This window comes from Oryzias latipes, chromosome 13 (assembly GCF_002234675.1).
Source record: "Oryzias latipes chromosome 13, ASM223467v1".
NCBI lineage: Eukaryota > Metazoa > Chordata > Actinopteri > Beloniformes > Adrianichthyidae > Oryzias > Oryzias latipes.
This window is the reverse complement of record NC_019871.2, coordinates 7,219,581-7,243,500: the sequence shown is the minus strand read 5'-3', so window position 1 is coordinate 7,243,500 and position 23,920 is coordinate 7,219,581. Positions and strand designations below refer to the sequence as shown.

General features: G+C 39.2%; 1 protein-coding gene across 1 annotated transcript in view; it reads left to right on the top strand.

Annotated features, from left to right (window-relative positions):
- lhfpl6 (LHFPL tetraspan subfamily member 6) overlaps nt 1–22,506 on the top strand; it is a 60,982-nt gene extending 38,476 nt beyond the window's left edge. The window contains exons 3-4 of the mRNA XM_004075289.4: nt 12,498–12,596; nt 21,741–22,506. Of these exons, the coding sequence (XP_004075337.1) occupies nt 12,498–12,596; nt 21,741–21,859 (218 nt within the window). The 3' untranslated portion in view covers nt 21,860–22,506. The remainder of the gene's footprint in view (nt 1–12,497; nt 12,597–21,740) is intronic.
- The last annotated feature ends 1,414 nt before the right edge of the window (nt 22,507–23,920 follow it).

Sequence of the window (23,920 nt, the reverse complement as noted above, 5' to 3'; positions counted from 1 at the left end):
TTGTAAATTGCAATGAGATTTGAGCAGCCCAAGACAAACCGAGACATCATTGTACAAAAGCTGCCCTCCCTTCCCCCTCTAGCTCCACCCCTGGTGGATGAATAGATAAGTTTAGAACCTGGGGTTCATATATTAATTTAACTGAATTTAGGATAACAGATGAACTCATACTTAAGCTAGAGCACAAAAATATTCACACAAAGGTAGAGTTTGACTGAGGCTTGTAAAATATTCTCTACGCTGAAATGCTTTCTCAATTTAGTTGGGACACAAATCTTCTAGTTTAGCGGCTTATCAATTTTTGTAAGTTAATCTGAAAAAATACTAACGAGCTAAAATGGGAGTAATGGAGTAAAACTTATGTAACCGATTCCCTTCATGTGTGTCTAGCTCAACTGTGCAAAGAAGCCTACTGACTTTATTATGAAAAGTGAAGTGAGGGATAAAAAACATTCAATTCTTTCCCCTCAGATTTTGTAGGTACTTGTTCTGCATGGTGGTTCTACTTTTACTGCCTTTTATAAGCGCTTGAGAACTTGAGAATGGGGTCTCACGTCCCGCCGAGTCCTTCTCTTGCAGACTGTTTTTTAATCTACACCCCTACAAAGAAATCCTAGGAATGAGGGTGACCTGTTGGTTTAGGGACTACAGGGATTTTTTTTTGAAGGCCTGCTCATACTCAGTCCAGCTCAGTCCCTGTGGGTGAAAAGCCAGGCTGGTGTGTGTCCTTACAGAAGGCGTGAAAGCATTGAGGTGGGACTTTAAACACAGGCTGTGGAGTACTTTGTCCACTTGGCAGTGGGAGTCAGTTTCTGCTCCATCCCCGAAGCGTTTGCTTAGTCTTTTGAAAGGAGGCTCTTTGTGTTTGTGCTGTGAAGCTGCTCACATGATGAGCCTCAGAACTGTCAGGGAGGCATGCTGACGTCTGGCAGAGGACACTAAAACATTCATTGCATATTTGGATGCCATAAAACATGAGTGTTATGCCAAACATTCCCAGTCCTTTGATATCCCCCAGACGGCCTTGGCTTTTTTAATATTTACAGTTCATTATAAGGAGTAATTAAGGGGAGGCATGCCCCGCTTTATAGGTAAATGCAGACTTTTTCACACGTGGCGTGCTGCACATCAGGCGCTGTCAGTGGGCGGAGGACGCAGCTCACATCAGACATGACCCAGTTAGTTAAGAGCCACACTTTTAGGACCCCATAAAGTACCCTGAGGAGGATTATTAGATCCTTTGTCTTCGCTCTTCTCATCTCACATTTCTGTACTGTTACAGCTGATGGAAAAACCTAGCGGTTCATTTCTAATGAAATATGCCTTCCTATATCATTACATTTTATATTTTCACTTAAGTCGACTTTTAAAAGATTAAAATATTTCTCCTATTACATTGATAAACCGTAGAGTACTTCAATATAAAGTACTTTCTTTGCCAGCAGCTCTAACTTTTATTTTTAATAATAAAGTATTGCCAGACATTGAAAGGAATGGACAGCTTCCGTTGAGGTGTAAAAGCAGCAAAGAATTCTGCACAGTCAAGAGCGAGTCTGGGAAACCTTGATACGAAAACAGACTGAAACCACTCATTTGACTGTTTACATGCTTTGGATGCCAGCACTATCTGATCTCATGGACGGTTTGATTTGCACAGTAAGTGATGCCAAAAGTCTGTGTCACTCTGCTATGAATCCTTTGCACGGATTTAGTCTTTTTTCGCATTTGTTTGAGAGTTTGGTTTATCCCTAAAAAATAAAGAGAAGCTTATTCTGCCTTCCCTATCTAAAAAACGATCTGAACTGAAAGTCTTTTGCAGTGCATTTAGCAGAGCCTCTTTCTTGATTATGCAATTTGTACTCATGAGTCGTGGACCTAAAGCTGTTTTGACCAGTGTTTAATGAAGCAGAAGTTCATTTTGCTCATTGTAATTGGTGTGTTTATTAATTGCTGGTTTTAGTTGGAAACTGCGTGACAAATGAATGGTGTGATTAGATAAGACTAGCTCGTAACCGAGTGCCTGCAGCAAAAGCCCCACACAGATCAATGAAACACAAACTGCCGGTTGCTCGCGGCTCCGCCAATGACTGATCGGAGAACACGGAAAGAAATTAAACTGTGTACAAGAAAGCAGCAAGGAAGCAAGAGATTTGCTGCGTCTTTCTTTGGTTTGTTTTTAATGTGTTTAAACTTGAGAACATTATTGACAGCAGTTTTCTGTCAATTCACTGAAGTAGTTTTTAAGTTGAGGATAAATTGAATCGATGCTCACCTAAGGAAAATGCAAATTCACGAATGATTTTCTTTAAAAGTCCTTTTGTGTATTTTTTTAGAGAGATAAAAACCTTCTCTGCAATTTAAACGAAAAAATTCAAAATTCTATTAAAAACCCTTCATCATTTATCTATTCTAAAAGTAGTCGTCTTTTAATTATGATTGCCGTTTTTGTCTAAAAACAAAAGTTGTTGTTTTATAAGAAATAGTTTCTGCATAGTGGCAGGAGTTCAATAGAAATTCACCTCCGAGTTGTGGCAGTAACCCTACCCCTCTTCCCGTCACCTATAACTGAGAGCTCTCTGTTTACTGGCTCTCCTGCTAGCTTACAGCCCTAACCCTAACAATTATTCAGGATTCTTTATTGTCATTTCACCACAGGGACAAGGCAAAATCAGTGTCTCTGGTCCTGGGCCAGCCGTTTACAGTGCGATTAAAACAGGGAGTAAGAGATATATCAATATGATATATTACGATTCCTATAGGTGCACTGTTCCTATGATTATTTCACAGTCCTACGATTATTGCACAGTTCCTATGATTATTGTTGAGTGATATTGGAACTGTATAGTTTTGTCAGATGCCAGCTCGGACGAGGGAAACAAAGATGTGCATGGATCTAGTCGTCTAGTGTAGAGCGGCAGTAGTTACTTAGAAATGCACCTCTGAGTTGTTGGCGCAGAGCTGAGACCTGCTTCAGATTCTGCTTAAAAATGCAATTTTGAGCCTAATTGTCTCTATATCTATTCTCCATCAAGTGGATGTAAAAAAAAACGCAGCCGACTTTAGGTTGACGTCATGAAATGTACGACACCCACAAGAGTGAAAGGTGGTGCCTCAGAAATCGAGTCATCTTACTTCCGGGTTGGAAAAGAGATCAGGAAAATAATTAATATTCAACGTAAAAAAAATGATTTGTGTGCTAAAGGAAATATATTTTCATATATATGGATATCGTTTTCTATAAAAGGTTTAAGAATAGCATGGTATAGCTCCTTTAAAAACATCAAAAGCACATTTTTTCCTCTGAGTGTGTCTTAAATGAAAATCCTTTATTTGTTCAGTTCAAATCTTATGTTAAAACCGTTTTTCCATATCAATAAAATAGGTTTAGGAATGGAAGTTAGACAAATAAATTGATCATATTTGAAATGAGTTGAATCGTAAATCAAATTTGGTTTTGAATTTGTACATCAACAGTTTTTTTTTAGCATAGAAGCCCACCCTTTTTATGCGTGCCTATATGCATTCACTGTCTCTGTGAAGGTTTGAAGTGATTTGGCCAGCGACTATAAGTGAGTTTGGATTTGACTGCCTGTAACAGTGAGCAGTCAGTCATTGATTTTCTTTACCAGTCAGATTTCAGCGCATTTCATTATGTTTGCCTCTCTAAAACTGATTTATTTGGGGAATTTGTGCAATAGGTGGACATCTACGCAGTGGGCCTATTGCAGCTGTGTCCACATCTGCATTCTTTGTTGCTGTATAGACATCAAACTTGCTGAATGTTGAAAGAAAAACCTGCTTGTGAAACAGTTTTAAAGACTAATGACGTGTCTCTCCAACCGTTGTTAGTTGAAAATGAACAAACCTGATTCCCAGCAAAATGACTACGATCCCAGCTGGACAAATAGTGTTGGTTATCAAGTGCAGTCAGCTGTGAGACATGTTGTTGGCAACCATTTGCAATGCGCGACACGGAAATTAAAAATTCTTCCCTTGTTGGCTTTTATTCAAGGAAACAGCTTTGGCAGTATGTGCTTGTAGTGTTTATTTGAAGGAGAGGAGAACAGGGCTTTGTAAAATAGAGATGATTTAGGAAATCCCTTTAAGTCATAGGTTTTTTTTAAATGAATACAGCCAAGATTTTATTTAAAAGGTGAATATTTCTGCCAAAAATGGTTTCTAGAAAACAACTAAATCCAACTAAGTGTTTTGGAAGGAGCTGTATCAACTCATATAGGGTGCTAAAAGGTTTAGGGGCCTCAAAAAACATGTGGATAGCATTTAAAGAATAAAATTAAATAATAAAGTGGTTTATAATTGTAAAATGTGGAAATATCTCACATGAATCTTAATTGTGATAATTTGAAATGACTAATTCAGTCTGGTGATGCAAAACAGCAACATATTTGCTGAATTAGTACCAAAGATCCACTGATCTGATAACTAACAGCATGTTAATCCCCACCAAAAAGACATGTTTAATAGAAATTGTTGCAAATTGTACATATTCAACCATTTTCAGTCAACCCTGTAAAGCCCACTACATCAAGAATTGACAGAACATTCAATTTTAGGGGGAATTTAGTTGTTTATTTTTAAACCATTTTTAAAAAAAATCACAAATGTAAATTGCAATATAATTTTTTGGGAGATCGAGATAGTGTCAATTATGATACTACCATAACTTTTTGCCTCACAACATTGTTAAGATGCAAAAATATTGGCACAAGTGTTCAAGAAAGAAGTTTCTTATTTAATAGCTGTCTCAAACATAATCCACACATTTTAACAACACAATTTGCATTCCTTCAATATGGCACGTTTTCATGTAAAAAACTGAACAACAATACATTAGTTATCCTCACCATAAAGTTTTGAAAATTAACAAAGGTTTTCTGCCTAAGGCGTTTTTGAGATTTTAAGGAAACAGACATTTTTAAATGAGGAAAAGTCCCCTACTTCCCTGAGTGGCATGATAATAACACCGTATTTTCGGCACTATAAGGCACTCCTGATTAAAAGGCGAACTGTCATTTTTTTAAAGAAGGCTTTTAAAGGGCCTTTATCAAGTAAAATAATTTATTTGAGCTTTTAAGTGTATTACAATGGTCATTCCTCACAAAAAAACAACCCAAGCAGTATTTTGATCCGTTCACACGTCTGAGCATTCCTTTAAAAACCTGCTCTCTGAGCACCAGCCCTTCCCCATCAACTAAATGAGCGGGTTCTCATATAGTGATGTAGACGAGTGATGAACAGCCCCTTCCAGGAAAATTCTGCGCCACCCACAGTGCCCCCAGGCTAAAAAACACACCCACTTTCTCTGTGGAGCTAAACTCTTTCATTTTATATGGAACATATGACTATCCATCTTTGCAAAAGTTCAGATGTTGTTTGTTTTCTTGGGCAACACGCTGCTGAGGCCGGCTCTAGGTTGACATCATGAATTGGGCGGCACCCATAAAAAGCGGAGAGAATCGTCTTACTTCCAGTTAGGAAACTAACTCTCAAAAATAAACTTATTTCATAAATAAATTGTCCTTTAGTGTGCCAAAGGTTTTCATATGTATGGATATAGTTTACGCTGAAAGGCTTAAGAAAAGCATGATATAGACCCTTTTAGTGTGTGGAAAATACTGTTCCAAATTATATACAATGGGTTTTTGTTTTGGTTGTGCTAATGAAATAGAGGTCTCAGAAATGCATTCATGAAGTATTAGACAAATGGTTGTATAGGGTTAAAATAAGTCATCCATAACAGTTTTTTGCGCAGTCCTTCCTATAAACAGCCTGAAGCGATGTTCCGATTGGTGGATAAAAAATCCTGGGTGCCTCACATGAATATGACCAAATAACTTAGCTGTGTTCACAGTGGTTTGACCTTTTCTGGCAGCAAATAGCAGAAAGAGGAGGGGGAATGTGTTGAGGAAGATTCTCAAGTCAGAAGCTGTTTTGTCTGAGATTTTTTTCTTTCTTTCTGTGCTTCTTCTGACCTACATTCACGTCCACACAGGCAAAAATAAAACTTGACAAAAGAGTGCAGAATTGCAAATCTTCGGGGAGGTTAAAGTTATATTGATTAAGCGCAACGCTTGATAGAAAACCGCTGAACAGACTATTGACAAAGTGACACTGAATGGCTGTCAGTTGCTGCAGCACATATTTAAACGCCTCACTGTGCGCATCACATATCAAACAACTCCATTTAAATCCCTTGTTTTTTTATTGCATCTTCCTATCACTCAGTTCTGCCTTTCAATAAAACCCCATCTGGGTTATAAACCAAATCCAGACCCCCAGCTTCACTAAAGCAGCCGCATTGATCCAAGTTAGACAACAGAGAGGATCTAAACCCGATAAGAGAGGCAGGCAGGCGAGTGTGTCTGGTGTTTTAGGTGAAGTAGCAGACATGCCTGCACATGCTCCATGGACCCGTGAGTCACAGTCGAGCCTAAAAGTGACACTGAACCCACAGCAAGGATTAGATTATTTAAAGCTCAGAAAAGTAAACATGGCAAGGGAGGGTGAGGTGAACCACATATTAGCATGCCGACAATCTCACTTTAAATCAATACTCCTTTCATGCAGTTTCGGCAAAACAATTTCCTGAAACTGCTTTTGTTCACCCCTCCAACATTGGTAGGTGAAAGACAGAATAAGGGCGTTATTTTCATGCATTCTCTGTTAACATTTACATGCCTCTCGTGGTGGGAATCTTACATCAAGCATACTCATTCAGGGACGACCCCAGTCCCAATTCCCTGGCCACCAAAAATTCACTCCAGCTTCTGCAGCAGGCTTTTCTTTTTTTTTTTTCCTCCCTGCCCTCTTTGGCCCCTTGAATGATAACCTTGAATGGCATTGTCTCGGGCTATGAAGGAGGGTAAAGAAATTCCTCTGGTCTTGACAGAGAGCAAGAAGGCTTGACAAAAGGCATCAGTATTCCACAAATCAGAGAGTGTGGGAGAATATGAAAAAGGAGCTTTTCATTCAGGTAAAAGACACACACACAAAAAAAAAAGAATGGGGACCAATCGTCCTGATGGAATACAACTCTTCTTCTTTTTATCTTTTTCTTTTCAAAGCAACAAAAAATCCGCTTTCAACACTGAGCTCGACGACAATGATGAAATCTGAGGCAATGAGAGGCAGCATAAAGATCACTACATTAGAACTGAATTTGTGGTTCAGAACACAGATATGTGTGAGACTGATTGCATTTGGTGAACTCTCTCCCTGCAGTTCAGACTGTTCTTTCATAGCAGCCTTTAGGCCTAAACTGCCTGCTAATAACGGCCACATGGAGATCAATTGAAACTTGATCTGTGAATGAGCCGCTTCTTGGATTCTCCATTCAGCGCCCCATATGACCTTTTCTTCTGCCTCCTCACCTCCTAAACTGGATGTAAATGATCAAGCAGAAGCAAAACTCCAATATGAGCAAAGTCTGGGTAGCAAAAATATAGAAAGTTCCTAGTGTTTGTTTTAATACCATTTAATTACTGTTTTTTTGCTAAAAAATAAAAAACAATGTCGTTCTCTAGGACATAGTTTCTCCGAGTGTCAGTACTAAGACATTCGCATCGGAGTTGTGGACAGGACTGTTGGAGCCCCCTTCCCCTCATCAATCACTTTAAACACCCTCCCACTAGCTTACAACCCCAACCCAACATTACCGGTGCAACAAAAAATGTTGAGCAATATTGGAACTGTCCAGCCGTACAGTTTAAAACCAGATGCCAGATAGGCTTGCCCTAATAGCTTTTATGTCACTCTTGCAAGCTTTTCCCACTGCATTTTTTGTGTCTGCTCCTCATTCACAACAATTTGAATAAATAAATACCCAAATATGCAATTTTAAGCTTAGTTTTCTTTATATATCACGAGAAAAATGCCACAAGAACACGATAAAAACACTGATGACACAATTTTCATCGGAGTGGGTCTTAAATAAAAAGAAAGTCTGGCTCTTAGAAAGTGGTATGCGTCCAAAACTCTGAAATGTTAATTGAAGTTTCTAAAAATGAAGTGGCTCATCTGTATCTTTATGAACCAACTGATTCTGGCAGATCTCTCACAAATTATTTTTATTGTGTGGAATGTTTTCATCCATCTGCTCAGTCGTGTCATGTAGCCGCCGCTCAGCCTCTAAAACTCTCGTGTTGATATTAAGCAAATTTGCACACGCTCTTGTAACAATTTCATCATGAGACTACCATCTGCTTGGAGCAAAAGCAACGTGTTCAAGTCGTCTGAAAAAGAAGATTTCTTGGATGTGCTGTTGGAAAAACCGACCCGAGGCTTTTTAAAGTAGTTCTTGACTCGAGATTTCAAACAAAAATTCATTTCAGTGCGTCTCTGCAATTAAAAGATCTTTGTTTGGCTGCATATAAAAGAAGGATGGCGTATGTTTTCTACTCCTAACAAAATAAATATTTCAAAGTATTGGCACGATTCTCACACGGAAGATCTCAATATAACATTAAGCCTCTGTCACTGCGGGTAATCCGGACCCATGGAGGGGTGCAGACATGACTGGCCACAATTTTCATTGAGGCTCAAGGGATGTAGTTTAAAGTGAAACATAAAACTGTTATGCGTGTGGTGAGTGTATTGTGACATATTCATAAGATGTAAGATGCACACACTTATAATGTACAGGTGATGCCGTTGTACAGTGTCCTTACGCCACACTCTAGTCCAGGGATGGGCAGCACTCCTGCATGTTTTCCAACATACCCCGCTCTGTCATGCTCTAGTTGGCTGGACACACCTGATCCAGGTAATCAGTCATGAGTAGGGCTTGGATATCTGGATATCGTGCAGACACACTGGCCCTCAAGGCCTGGAGTTGCCGCACTTATGGGGTGTGTGCTTGATACGTAAGTGCCTGTAGGATGCCCACACAAACTACACTATGATTGTCTTTATTTATTTTTTCACTCTGATTGTCTAATTTCCTAAATTCTGACAGGCCGCACGCAAGAAGTGTGGCTGGATGTTGGCAGCAGGTATGACTGACGCAGGGGGCTCGATGAGCCTCCTCCAGTGTGGGTCTTTAGGCAAGACCCTTTGTGCTTCAGCCTACCTATGTAGCCAAAAGCGGGCCCAAGTCTGGGTTTCCCCATGCCTGTCCCCAGCCCAGATAAAGTATAGGGCTGTGTCAGGAAGGACATCCAGCGTCAAAATCTTTGCCAAATCTTGACATCAGTTAAGATTTGAAGTCAAGAGGTTTAACGTTAGCTGTCGATGGGTGTCACCTTCATAAATTCCCAAATTTCTGTTTGCTCACATTAGGACCCGTCAGTGTTGTCTTTGATAACAAAGAGGCAGAAAACATCTGCTTACAGCAGCAAGCCTGCAGACTGAAGGTCTAAAGGTGGCCGCCTCTGAGGGCTTCACGGTTCAAACAGCTTTGCTAACAAACCGAACAGACCTCTTTTTCTCAAAGTAATCTTTTTCCCACATCCCCATCTTCCTCCTCCTGCTTTCAATAACCCACATAGTGAGTGTGGAGGATGGGATTGAATGGAATTAACTATCCTGGGAGGAGGAAAAAAATTTAAATTCATCAAATAGATAAAAAGCCCTGAAGAGAAACCCTGTTTGAAGCAAACTGCAACTCAGCGACGCGTTATATTTTCATTCATTTGCCGCCACAACCGTTTGTGTTACGCAACAACTTACCTAACAGTGTTACAGTGAAATGTGGGCGCTTTCGCTGATTTTTCTGACTGAAACGAGACTTTTCAAAGTAAAATCTTTGCAGTGTTTTTTCGCTTTTTTGCATTTGCACAAAATAAATCACAGTTTTTTGTTATTTTGGGGGAAAACTTAACGGTGAAGTCTCCATCACTTGTCTCCGGTTCCTCTTACACCTGATGGTGGCGATTTTTTTCAGTGGATTTATTCAGATGCATTTACACCCCCTCAAGCTGTTCAGGCGGGAGGGCTGGGGCTCTCTAAATCTTGACTTTACCAAATGAAAATGTTCTGCCGTCGCTGCTTGCATTGCTGGATCTTTTCTAAAACAAAGCCACTTATTTTTCTCGCTCCCCTCATTCTGCTGCGAAGAAATTCCATTTTAATTTTCTACCGCTGTATCTCAGCTTTGCACTTAAAAGAGAATTTTAGATTTTAGTTTAATATTAATGAGGAATACATTATGATGCTGGCTCTGCATTACAGTCTTTACAGTTACTAATGTGAATATAAGCACATTTGATAAAACTCTGGAAGAAACTTATTAAATACAAATGGGCCTTTTTTTCTGCATTTTCGCTGAATGATAGGTTTTGAAGTTAATCAGAGCAGCCTTTTTTTTTTGTTAAATGAGGGCTTTTATTGTCTACGTGTTCCTCTTCAGCTGTGTTGCTTCCTTTAGTAATTTTTCTAGGTCTGATGCAGAGACTCATCTGAAATTCTCTTAAGGGTGTGTGGGAGCAATGGCTGTCTTCACACATATTAAGAAGAATCCCTGGATGCCCTCTGATCCTCAGCTGGAATTACACAAACTTGGCCAGAGCTTGCTTTTTTGCTTCCCCTCGCACTCATCAGCATGCCGGAGTTTCACCGAATTGATTTTTCCCACCAGCAGCACCACAGAACTGCACTAGCGAGATGGAAACCGGTCGCCGTCCTTCTGGCTTCGGCAGCAGAAACACAGATGTCTTTTTTTTTCTTCTTCTTCTTCTCTTTTCCCACCTCAGATGTTAGTCTGTTTGTCCAGCCAGTCTCCATTAGCATGTGGATTAATTCCCGCTCGTTATCAGTTGCAGATGTAATGAGGCAGCCCTGGATGGCAGGCCTAATCACCTTGGAAGGAAAAGGCTCTGCTGCCATCCTCACTTCCAAAAACTGATAGCAAGGCAGACGCATCAGAGGGGATTAAGCTAATGTGATGGCGGAGCCACCTACAAGGGGCCCCCACAGGGTATTTAAAAAAAAAAAGTCCTTGCTTGACATGCAAAGAATAACTTGTCAAGACCTGGCTATGGGCAAACATCGAGTATATTAATCCTTAATGTAATGGCCTTGACGAGATTTTACTCTTGTCTCTGTGAGCAGCTTTAAGAAAAACTATAAGTCCCTTTAATCACTGACATAAAGCAGTCCCTCGAGGAATTGCCAGAGTTTTTCAGCAATTATTGCTTACTGAAATATGTGATGCCCGCGTGAGAAATTGCTTAGCCATTTGCATACTGTTTGCAGCTCATTTGGAGGAGTTTTATGAGCTGCATGGAGGCCTTGTTGTTGCAGGAGGTGCTGTGGTACAGTGAGCAGCCTTGTTTTTACGCACAGGTTTGTTTCTAATTAAGGCAGAATTGAGTTCCACTCCGAGCATCTTTTGATCTATTTTAAAAGTGTTTCCAGTGCCCCATTTGAATATAAATATACAGTTTTTGGCAAAAAATAATAAGAACAGTCATAGTCTAGGACCAGCAGAGCAGTAGTAGTTGATTAGAACTTTGGAGTTGTGGGCAGGACCGTTGGTGCAGAGCAATCCCACCCCTCCTTCCTCACCCTGTTGCTGAGAGCTCTCTGTTTACAGAGCTAGTCTCCCACTAGCTTTCAGCCTTTCAATTCAATTTTATTTATATATCCCAAATTCTCAACAACAATCGTCTCAATGGGCTTTGTATAGGTAATTGAAAAAGTTAAAGATAAAATCAAAAGGATCATGAAGACATAGAATTCAATAGGAAAATACTAAATTGAACTAACAAACTGACTAAGCTAAACTGGACATCCCTGCCCTTAGACCCTCCTTCGCGGTAGGAAAAACTCCTAAAAAAAACGGATTCTGGAAAAAACGAAGAAACTTCAGGGGTGCCCACATGAAGGAGGGATCCTCCCCCAGGACGGACAGGCGATTTCACACCCCCAACCTAACATTACCAGTGCAACGAAAATGGCGAGCAATATCGGAGCTATCCAGCTTCACAGTTTTGAGCCGCATACCAGCTCAGACGAGGAAAACGAAGACGTACTTGGATCTAGTCATCTGCAAGTGAACGCATCGGAATGGAGCTTGTGGCGTGCCCATTGTATTTTCTACCTCACAAATGTGATCCTTTTCAATTTCCTTTTATGGCTGCTTCTGATTCACAACAATATGAATAAAGAAATAGTCAAGCTTACTTTTTTTTATGTATGTCAACACCAAACACATCATTTTCATCAGGGTGGGTCTATAAAAATTGTGATTAAAAAACTATTTTTCTTTTATTTGGGAAAGTAGGTGTAAAGAATAAACAATGAAAAGAAAGAGAAAAGGCAGCATGCTGCTTTGCATTTTTATTCACACTATCAAAAGATTTTGAAAGATTATGAAATAATAAAAGCAATTCCAACCATCCTCAAGGAGCTTCATTAAAATCGTTTGTCTTCGCTCACAGAACGTGTCTCATCGGCCTCTAGCTTTTTTTTTTATGAAGTTGCCCGGCCCTCTGTTATTGCTGCGGTTCCCTGAACGCCTCCTTTCATCTCATCCTCAGGTCTGCTCATTGGTTCGGGCTGCGCGCTGTATCCCCTGGGATGGGACAGCGAGGAAGTACGGCAGACCTGCAACAACAGCTCAGACCAGTTCAAGCTGGGTAAGGTTTCATCACACGTGGATTCTTTTGAGTTTGTTTGGATGTTTTGCTCCCAGAGATGAAGGCAACAATAAAGCAGCACCTGACACCTTCCTCTGAAAAACAGACACCAATCTCTGCTGCTGTCACTAAAGACAGAACCAGGATTTCTTGGCTTTTAAAATGCATGATAAAAGTGAACCGATCCTCTGGTAGCTGACGAGCGCAGGATAGCAATAAATATGTGCTGAGAATACCTAGGAGCTGGATGTGTGCTCTGTATGAAGCTGGCATTATCAGGACTATCTCACTGCCTGCAATATGCTGCTTTATCTGACACTGAGAGAGTAGGCGAGTCTCCATGCTGCAGCTGCTCAGTTTATTAAAACGACCCAAAAATTAATGGATTTTTTTTTAAATAATTCTCTTTAAATCAGCAATGAAAGAGAAACAAATATTTGGTTTTTAGATATTTCAAAAGTAAAACATTAAATTTCTCCTCAACATGGATGTTTTTTTGTTCCAAAATGTTATCTAGCCTGTGTTGACATTTTTAGTTTAAAATAACACATTTATTGCACTGACTGAAGGAAAATTGTGCAGATGCACAAACAAAGAGAAATACTTCTCTCTAAACTGTTAGAGGAACAAAAGGATGAGTTCTTATTTACTGAACATTATTTAAAGTGAATTATAGTGCTGTTATTTGTATTTATTTGGGTGAAAACAAAGTAAACATGAAGGACATTTGATTGTAAACAGAACACATGATGGTTCTAATCTGGGCAGCCTAAAAACCCTGAATTATTGTTAACAGTATTTAAGAAGATCCAGACATTTGTAGAAGTGAAATTTTAGATTAAAAAAAACCTGCAGAGATCTCCCAATTTTTAGGAGACACTAAAGGAGACAAAGCAAAGGTGACCAAGAGGGAGTGAGGCAGAACCAGGAAAACAAAAATTAATTCTTCAGCTCTGGATGTTATTCGTTTCTGAAGGCGGGCTCATGTTGCTGCAGGTACCTGAGCATTAAATAAATAAAGCAAGCTGTACTTGACCTTAGTTAATGATCACTATATTTAATTAAGCAAATGTGACTCAGGGGCATCTCAGTTTTTGTCTTTTTTTAAACTATGCATTTCATCATTTCTGTAATCAGTTTGATAAATTTGTGGGATTTCTCTTTTATTGTATTGACTACAATTAATACTTGACATGAATAAATAAATCAAATCCAACATAAGAACTCCTTTTGGTTGTTGAGGATTTCCTTGATAGGACTGAAACCAAGACATTTCTCCTCCTTTAAAGGCGAACTCCAATGAAAATAGTGTTTTTGGTGTGTGTGTGTGGGGGGGGGGGGTCTGATCATGAAAGACACATATTAGGAAAACTAAGTTTAAGATTACATTTCTGAGTATGTCAATATCATCATTGTTTTGAATCAGACGTGGACTAAAAAAATGACATTTGAAGTAGTTACGTAAAAGCTACAATCTGCTGCAAGCCACCCAATTGCATTCATGACATTCTGATACATATACTTGCAGACAAATCGATCCACATCCTCTCAAAATGGTAAGGCTGGATAGCTCCAATACATTTTTTTGCACTTATAATGTTAGATTTCTTTTCTTGTGAACTCCTGCTGCTCTGCAGAAACTCTGTCCTAGGAAACGGCACAGTATTTATTTTTTTCTGGCAAAAAATAAATAAATAAATAAATAAAGCATCATTACAATTGAAGACCACTGGGAACGCTTTTAAAATAGACCAATGGATGATGATTTGAGTCTGTCTTTAAGGCTGAATTTAAAAAAAATAAATAAAACTAAATCCGGCCAGAATCACCAAATCCAGAAACGCAGGTCAGAAATAGAAACAAGGTCAGAACACAAGCAGGCAGACTGCAAACCACGAACAAGACAAAGCTGGACACAAATGTCATGAATGCTAAGCAAACAACTATATAGCAAGCACTGATTGTGATGCAGGTGCATATATACTCTCAGACGCAGGTGAAATTCATGAGGCATAATACCAAACAAGGGACAGGAAACACTTTCAAAAAGCTCAGACTTTGATCAGACAAAAACATGGCAAAATGTTTTTAAAAATGGGAAACAATTGTTTTTTATGAAGGTATTAAAGATATGGCCTTTTAAAGACAAGGTTTTTAATAAAAACAATTATCTTAATACAGAGTTCCCACAAATATTACAGAAACATCTTTGTGTTCAAATTGTGAGTATCTACAACCAGCTTCTAAAAAATAATTTGTATAAACTAAAAATGTTGACTATAAAAAGCAGATTAACCTGGATGGGACCACCACATACGATGATTACATGATTTCACATTCTCTGTTCTTCCAGTTCCAGCCAGAGTCTGAATGCTAAAATTAAAAAGTAAAAAAGCCTCACACAAAAAATAAAAGTCTTTCTCAATTGGCAGAATGAATTTCCACCATCTAAAATTGATCCCCAGCTGAATTCCAGTAACTTCCAAACACTTGCTCAACCAATTCATGCTCACTTGAAGAGGAAAGGAATTCAAACACAGCTTGTCCTGTCACAGGATGGCAGAAATGTATCCATTATAAAAACCCTTGCAGTCAAATAATCCCAACGGACCAGGGTGCAAGAGGCATTACAGCAAATCACGAAAACTAACCCAATTATATATAATTACACAATATGAATTGCTCACTATGGGAGAATGCAAACAAGTCCAGCAGCAGCAGAAAAAAATGAGTTTAGCCCCAGATAATTGATGTTAGGTGGGAACAGTGGCTTATTACATGCCATGCATGCCATGTTTTAAAGGGTGAAACATTTGTTTTGCTGGTTTTGTTTAAATAAATATTATATTTGTAAAATGTGCAATTTTGTGTGATATTAAAGTGAGGATGACCTTCATAGATCTATGCAATCATTGTCTGAGAAGGAAAATTTATACTTTCCTATTTGGCAACTTTTTTTTTTTTTTTAACCTGTCCTCTCCAACAACTGAGCAAACAGAGCAAACAGATCCCCCACTTATTTTTGTTTATTTTAAATTACTTTTATGTATTAAATTTCATGTTTTAGATATATGAAATGGATGTAACATTTTAAAGTGTTACATCCAAGGGTGAAATTCTGACACTTGGCAGCTTCTCTTTAAGAAAAAACAGCTGACAATGACTTTACCATTACTGACAATATCAATATCATTGTCTGTGAAATTTATGTTGTAACAGATGTTTTTTTTTTAATATTTACTGAAACAAGCACTGACCAGGAAGGAAAAGGAAGAGGGAGGAGAAAAACAGCTAAAAACTATCATAGGTTTATAGGGGCTTTCATCTTGTTGTCTCTTGTTGTCCATCATGTCTTTGTATTCCAGCACATTGTGTTCTACATTCTGATTTGCTTTAGACCACTGTCAATCAATCTTCTTTGTGCTGTGTCTCCTGCACTCCACAGAAGCATTCAGTTTGCATTTTGCATCAGCCTTTTATTGCTAGCTGTGCAACTCTGAAAACTTTTTTCTACAAAGGTTTTAACTAGAAATCTTTAAGCGAGAAAAAAGTGTGAAAATGTTCCTTTCTGTCTAAGAAAAGTGGATAAAGTGTCTAGTGAAGTTATACAGCCTTAAAATATCCATGATAATAATTGAAATTGCAACAACAAAAAAGGCTAACTAATTTGCAGATTCCACCTGTTGCAGGTTCTTTTTAGCTCCCACAATAAACGAGGGATCACTGTATTTGCTGTTTTTATTGTCCTATCCTTATAGTATGTAATACATTGCTCACTTTGCTTAAATCCCTCAACCGCTATGGTCTGCTCGATAATTTGTCTGTGTTTCCAAGAGTGAACCCCAGCAATCAAACGGAAACAAGAGTTTGTCTGTTCCTTTGGTTTACAACAGAATAAAGTTGATACTTCAGTCCTGCCTTAACCCTTTTTAACACTGTAGCTTTAGCTCTACTGTTGATGTTCTTTGATTTACCACAACTTTTCAACTGTTTGCGCAATTAACGTAATTCCAACGGATTCTGAAGCGTTACATATTAACCTTGCACTAAAATGTAACACTTTACAGTTGTGGAGTTTTCTTGCAGTTAATATAAACCAAAGGGTCAAAAGCCATGTTGCAGAACAAATGTTCCAACGTGAAAACTACATAAAGCAGCATACACACCGGGCATTTGGCGCTAGATCAAGAACACATGTTTAGTCCATGGTGTTAACCCTGGATAGGCAGGTTTGAGCTTCTTCTTCTTCTTCTTTTTCCACAGTTTACTAGCACATGTCCACCACCTACATTTGGAAGAGACTTGGTGTGAAATGTTGAATCGGTGCAAATACCGCAAATTGGGCACAAAATGGAAAAGGTTAAGTTCATTGCTAACGTCCTTGCATTATCTAATATGGATTACCATCATGTCAGGAGAGTGGCCTTGGTTTATTTTTATTTGAAAAAACAAACACAGACATCGTCAGGCATGTCATCTTGTCTGGGTTCACCAGATAAACCAGCTTTGCAAGTTACATCACCTGCTCCATACGTCATTTCCAAATCTGGGTCCCCCGATTTGAGCCCGTGTGAAAATGTTGGAGGCTACACGTAAACGCAAGTTTTGAACACAGAAGCTGGAAACGCACATTTACATAGGCTTCTTATAGTAAGTGGCCACTTAAACGTGCGTTGCCAAGGGCGGTGTGTACGTTGCTTTAGAGTTGTGATTTTTAAACCTTAAACCAAAGACCATTTAGTTTGTTATCTATATAGCTGTGAGAACACATCAAAAGCCAATTTGCTGATATTTTGATTAGATATCTGATGTAGTTGTGATAATGCAACACTTTATTATATTCCAAATGGTACAAAGACCGTACACAAGTCACATATCTCTAAGCATATCAGAAGGAGCTGTAATCAAGTTTCTACAGCTCTACTACCACAAAGGGGCATCATCATACCTTTCATCCAGCTGCTCTTTTCTGAGTGTTGAATGTCAGCAGCCTTTGTCATGCAAATGCCCTTTTGAAGGAAGCTGAAAAGAAATTCAGTTACATCATTTACATGCCGAAATAACCAGGTTATTTTAGCCTGGAAACTGAACTGCCCTAATTCTTTTATCCTGGTTACAGGAATAAAGTGTCTGAACTTCATGACATTGAAGATTACTTTTAAACCAGATTCTAACACGGTGTTTCAAAAAGGCTGTAACATACTGTCAATATAATCAATGTGCTCATTTTGAAACAATTTTATAATGATATAGGTTGATTTGATTAAAAACTTGCCTCAGACAGATCGATCTGCTTGGATCATAGAAATATAAATTGATTCATCGATTAAGTCGATTAATTACACACCAAACAATCATAGTCTGGAAATGTTTTTAAATCTTTGGAAGCAAAGGGATTTAAAAAAAATCGATTGCAGTCATACTTAGTGAACTAGAAATCTGACATCAAACAAAGTTTAGAACAGTGTAACTATAACACTACATCCAAAGCATGTCTAAGGAAAAAATAACAGGAATGAGGCATAAGCAAAAATACTAAGGAACACAGTTAATTGATAAACAGGTTGAGCTGTGTCCTGGAAAAGAAAAAGAAAAGGTTAAAAACATGACAACATGAGTGAGGAGATGGTTAATTTAGTTAGTGCTTCACCTTACAAGTCATTGGGCTTTACAGTTTCCTCTTTTTTTACTTCTATCTGATCTTTTTTGTAGAATAGCATTTTCCCTGTTTGCTGATGATATTATGATGTGTAGTAAGAGCAGGGAGCAGATGAAGAAACATCTAAAGATTTGTTGCGGAAAGGAGAGGAATGAAGGTCAGCAGCAAGACAGTATCTGTGAGTAAAAGAGTAGGGCTCAGGTGGAACGGTGGGGTTACAGGGAGAAGATGGAGGATTTTCAGTACTTAGGGTCAACAGTTCAGAGCAAGAGAGAGTGTGGGAATGAGGAGAAGAGGTGTGTGCAGACAGATTGGGATGGGTGGAGGAAGGTTTCAGGTGTGATGTCTGACTTAAAGGTGTCATCAAGAATGAAAGAAAAGGTGTAGAAAACTGGTGAGAGCAGCCATGCTGTTGTTTTGGAGACGATGGCAGAGCTGGAGGTAACAGAGCTGAAGATGTTGAAGACTGAATTAATCTGAAGAACAGCCCATGTTAGATGTTTTAGAGATAAATACAGGAAAGCAGATTGTTTGGACATGTTGAGAGGAGGTACAGTGATTATGTTGGTGGTTGGAGCTCCCGGGAAGATGCTAGAGGAAAACCAAAGAGGAGGTTAATGGATGTTGTCAAGGAGGACTTGAGGGTGGTTAATGTGAACAAGGAGGATGCGTAGAATATGGTTAAATGGATGGATAAATTGCAATTTGCCAAAGGGCAAAGAAGAAGAATAAGCTGCAGATTTACCATTTTCATCAACTTTTGTTGAGGTTTTATTTAAAGTGTAATAAATATTTAGTTGTGTTATAAATTCAGGTTGGACTTTAAGGCAGATAATTCAATTCAATTCAATTCAATTTTATTTGTATAGCCCAAAATCACAACAACAGTCGTCTCGATGGGCTTCGAAGTAAAACATGAACTCAAAAGGATCATGAATACAAAGAGTTCAATAGGAAAATACTAAAATGAACTAACAAACTGACTAAGCTATACTGGCATCCCTGCCCTTAGACCCCCCTTCGCGGTAAGGAAATTCACTTGTTGGCCAAAACTAGGGATGACTTAGACCTGTTTACTTCCAACTGTTTTTTTTCTGACTTGAATTGTTTGAAATTGAAAAAAACAAAAACAAATTCCTCCCTGAATGCATCAAGGACTTAACCAGTCAGATGTAGAAAAGTACAGATTGGTAACTGAATGTGATGCACATCAGAGGGATTTTAAAGCTTGGATGCTCAACCCTGACTAGAATACATTAAGGTCTGCAACTGGGAATTCTCCATGTTCCGTGATGACCAGTACTGTTTTTGTACACAAATAAAGAGTAATTTCTGGGAACACTAATCAACAGATTTAATGCGGTCACAGTTTTGCAAACTATTGGGGATTATATCCAGCTGCCCTTGTGTTTTTTTACTTAGAGGAGACGGGTCAAAGGTTAACGAACACCAGGCTTATTACACAAGACAAACACTTGTCAGTTATTTGTAGGGGAACATGGGAATGTGGAAATTCACGCAAAAAGGTGGACTTTTAATAAATAAAGACAAGTCTGAGCTCTTGTTTCTGCCTTGTGAATTCAGGTTCAGGATTGAAGCTGCCAAAATGTCCATGCTATAAATACAAACCACCTCCGTGTTACTCAAATGAATGCAATTCTGAAGGCATTAGGTTCCTAATTTTATAATCACAGAAATTTGAGAGCATGTCATCCGAAGTGATCATGTTGGAAATCCACTTTACATTTTTAGCACTATTCTCCTTGAAAGAACTGGCTCTTCTTTGAGCATTACTGTTCAGTAAAACCAGCTAATTAAATCTTTGTGTTGAAGACTGGTTATTTCTGTGTCCCATCAGTCTTGTTAGCTCAAGTCTCAAATAGAATTTCACTAAAATGATTTCTGGACTCTGTCTTTTACTAGACAAGGAGAGTCAATTTTGTTGTGTGTATGTTGAAAGTCACTTCTTAGCAAATATGCTGCATTCAAGCTCAATTTGAATTTTAAACACTGAGTCTTGGTGTTTTTGCAATGAAATAACAGTCAGAGAAGCTGCGATTTTCAGTTCTGACTGCCAAATAAGGTTTCGTCAACACAGAGCTCATGCGACTCCTCCCCTCCCTTCTTCTATTCACCTCCTAATTAAAAGTCCAACAACGCTCCACTCTGATATTCTCACATCTCATTAAAGCATCTCCCGAAAACTATAATCAGATATTTTTTTGGCACACTTGCAATTACCAGTTAGGATTGTAGAGTTCAGTTAACATATTTAATCGAACTTTGTGCTTTTAAAAGAATTTCTTAGACTCTGACTCATGCTGGCCTGTTCAGAAATAAGCTTAAACTGGGTTCTTTTTATTTGCTTTAACATTTTTCACAAGCAGGAGGGTGAGGGTAACAGTGAGTCGTGCAAAAATGTTAATCAGCCGACCTGATTCTTGCTGCTTAACACCAGCTTGTTAATGTCAAAGCAACATCAAAGATGCAGCACAGTACTCTCCTGGCACACTTGGGCTGCTTTTCACCCTGACCTGATTGGCCCTCACCAGGGTTTGTTTCATCCGATAGCTCGTTTCGTTTGGCAGAAGTGAAAGCTATTTTGAACTCAACTGCAGACCAACAAGCACAACGTGAACAAAAGTCTTGGTTCACTTGCAAGCGAACCCTGTTGTGCTTCAGTGTCAACTTGACTGCAGATGGACTATTTCTGCTTTATCAATGAGTGAAAAGCAACCCAACAGTTGTAAACAATTAAGATTTGTGCATCTCAAGTAAGTAAACTGAAGAGCTATGAATCACATAAATGTTGGATAATGAGTCATTAGTGAAGATGGTGTAATGAGGAGGATAAACGGCTCATCAGTAAATGATCATCATGCGACTAATGGAAGAAATCAGTTTTCTGCTCTTTGTGGGTGTTTTGTGAAAGCAGTCATTATTTCTATGAAATCCATTCTGGGCAATCAGGTGGGAGCTTGTTGGAAATCCCCCCGTGACTTGAAACACAAGCTGTTTGTTTCTCAATAGAAGACTATGGGATTTTGACTTCTTGGAATGAGCTGATACTTCCTGTTTGGAATGCAAAGGGGGAGGGGTCACTCAGTTAGGTTCATATACAGTCAATAGGTGTACCCCGCCTTCACCCAACAGTAACAGGATTGGCTGCAGCACCCCTTTGACCCCGAAAGGGATTTGGCAGGTTCTGAAAATGGATGGGTGGATGTATGGATGGATGGCTTTGTAAAAGTAAACTAATCAAACTACACTTTTCTTTTAGCTATGTTGTCCTTTCTTCTTTTACTCCTTTATTGCTGCTGTGTCCCTTCATAGAATTGTGTTAGAATAGTTGTAAACATTTTTCTACACAGGTCTATTAAAAAACTGTCTGTACAAACAGAAGCCAAATGAAGTTTTTTTTCTTTAATTAGTTTGACAGTTACCGTTGGAAAGATGCAGTCTCTAATGTTTGCTTCACTCTGTAGGCTCCTGTCAGATCGGCTGGGCGTACTACTGCACGGGGGCTGGCGCCGCCGCCGCCATGCTGATCTGCACCTGGCTGTCGTGTTTCGCTGGGAAGAAGCAGAAACATTACCCATACTGAGAAGCAGCGGCGTCAGACGGATACCTCGGGCGGTAGGACTAAAGGGAGAGGACTCAGGTTGTGAAGGACTCACTCCGGCTCAGCGCACCAGGCACCAAAGACGACAAATTGTTTTGGTGCACTGCACATCATGGGACACTCTTCATCAGACAACTGCAGGGACTCTTTCATTAGGCAACACTCACAGACGTATAAATATATATATACATATAAATATATATATCTATCTAATAAATGTGTTCTTAAATGAAAGCTGAATGGACCAATCTTCTTTGTAAAATTGTTACATTACTTTTTTATTTAACAGAGAGTTCTCTTTTTCCCGTGCTTCATCTTTGGTCGCTGTTTATGTGACTGTGTGCCCTGTAATGAACAGACAAGTAATATTCCTTTATTGTTACCCCAGGCGTTTCCATCTCCTTCTTGTGTCTTGTTTTTTGCCTTAAACATGACGTGAAATGCAATAATCCCTTTGACCTGCGGCCCCTCTGCACTCCCAAAAAACAGAGTTTATTTAACACCTTCCATGAGGTATACATTGTGTACGGTAATGTATTTTATCATGTTATCACAAGTTTTTATATTCAGTTTGAGTTTACTCTGTGTCACGCTTTTTGCTTTGTAAATAAATGTTTACTGAAATTTGGCTTTGAAGTTTTTTATTTTTATTTTTTCTCAGTTTTGCCCTAAAGCAAAACCAGCTCTTGCTCTCTTAAAAGGATTTTCTCACTATTTCTTTGCCTTTTGCTTCATACGAGCCCCCTTACACACATAACCATTAAAGACTATGATGACCGTCACCTCTGTGAATTTGACTTTAACCTATTATTGATGAGGTTAATCTGATGGCCTGGAGCTGGAATGTTTGGTGTTTGGTCAGTTTGATTAACCAGAAAGCCTTAAACTACAGACACATTAAGCATATGTGGCATGTTCAACAACGCACTGAATGTGGGTTGAACAACGTGCTTTTGGCATATGGTGTTCACACAGGGTGAGTGAGGGGTGCGAATCTTACGAATCTTGCTCTCTGCTTTTTCTTTCGCAGCTCTTCTCCTATATATGAAAGACTTGGGGTTATATAATTCCAGCCGGGCACAAACAGTAACTATTAGTTTCTCCACTATGATCGATTTTCATCCAGTTGGCACTTTAAAGGGGATGTCATCCATACGTCATTACCCAATCAGAGCCCTTGATTGGTCAAATTTGAACTGGTATTGTTTAATTGCGACGCCTTTTGTATGTAGAGCCTGACTTGTGTAGCAATGCATGAATATGCGAGAGTTTTGAATGTGAAAGCCCAAAACTCACACAAACCGACATTTGCACAGACTTTTAATTGGAAATGGTCGCTCAAACGCTCGTTTCCGAGCCCAATGTGAACGCAGCATCAAAGTTTGAAGCCTGAGATGTAATCATACCCTGGGAAACCGAGCACCTTTGCATTAGGTTTATCAGCCGAACACAGAGTATCTTTACCTGCTTTCAGAGTGTGAATCACAATAATGATAACCCCCCCTCTGTGTGTCATTACAGACGTGAGTTGCACCCAGCTTTGCAGTTCCTATTTTTAGGCTCTCCTTTTCCCACTCTGATTAGCAAACATCATACCAAATGTGTACGAAGTCAGCTCATTTACAATGCAGCTGTTCGGATCTCATTAGCCCTCCTACTGTCTCACAATGCTCAGCATCCATCAGATAATGAAAACGCTCCCTCCTGCTCCAGCCTCACCGGAGAAATATCTGCGTCTGAAGTGTTGCCGTGGATCCGCCTTGCTCTTCCTCCATCTGATCTGCTGCTCTGATTGATATCAGCCGCGAATGTTACAGAGTCAACCAGATGCCTCATCAGCCAAAGGTCTGACATATTGAGGTCAAGTTGGAGCATCCCCTCCCTTGTCCCAGCACCTTTACTTCAGACTGACAGAATCCTGCATTTAGTCTGAGAACTTGGCGGATGAGCAATTTGCCAACATGCTAAATGTGTGGTACAGCTGCTCTCCTAAAGGGAGATCAGAACTGTTGGAGCTGATGTGAATTCAGACTGACAAGTGTG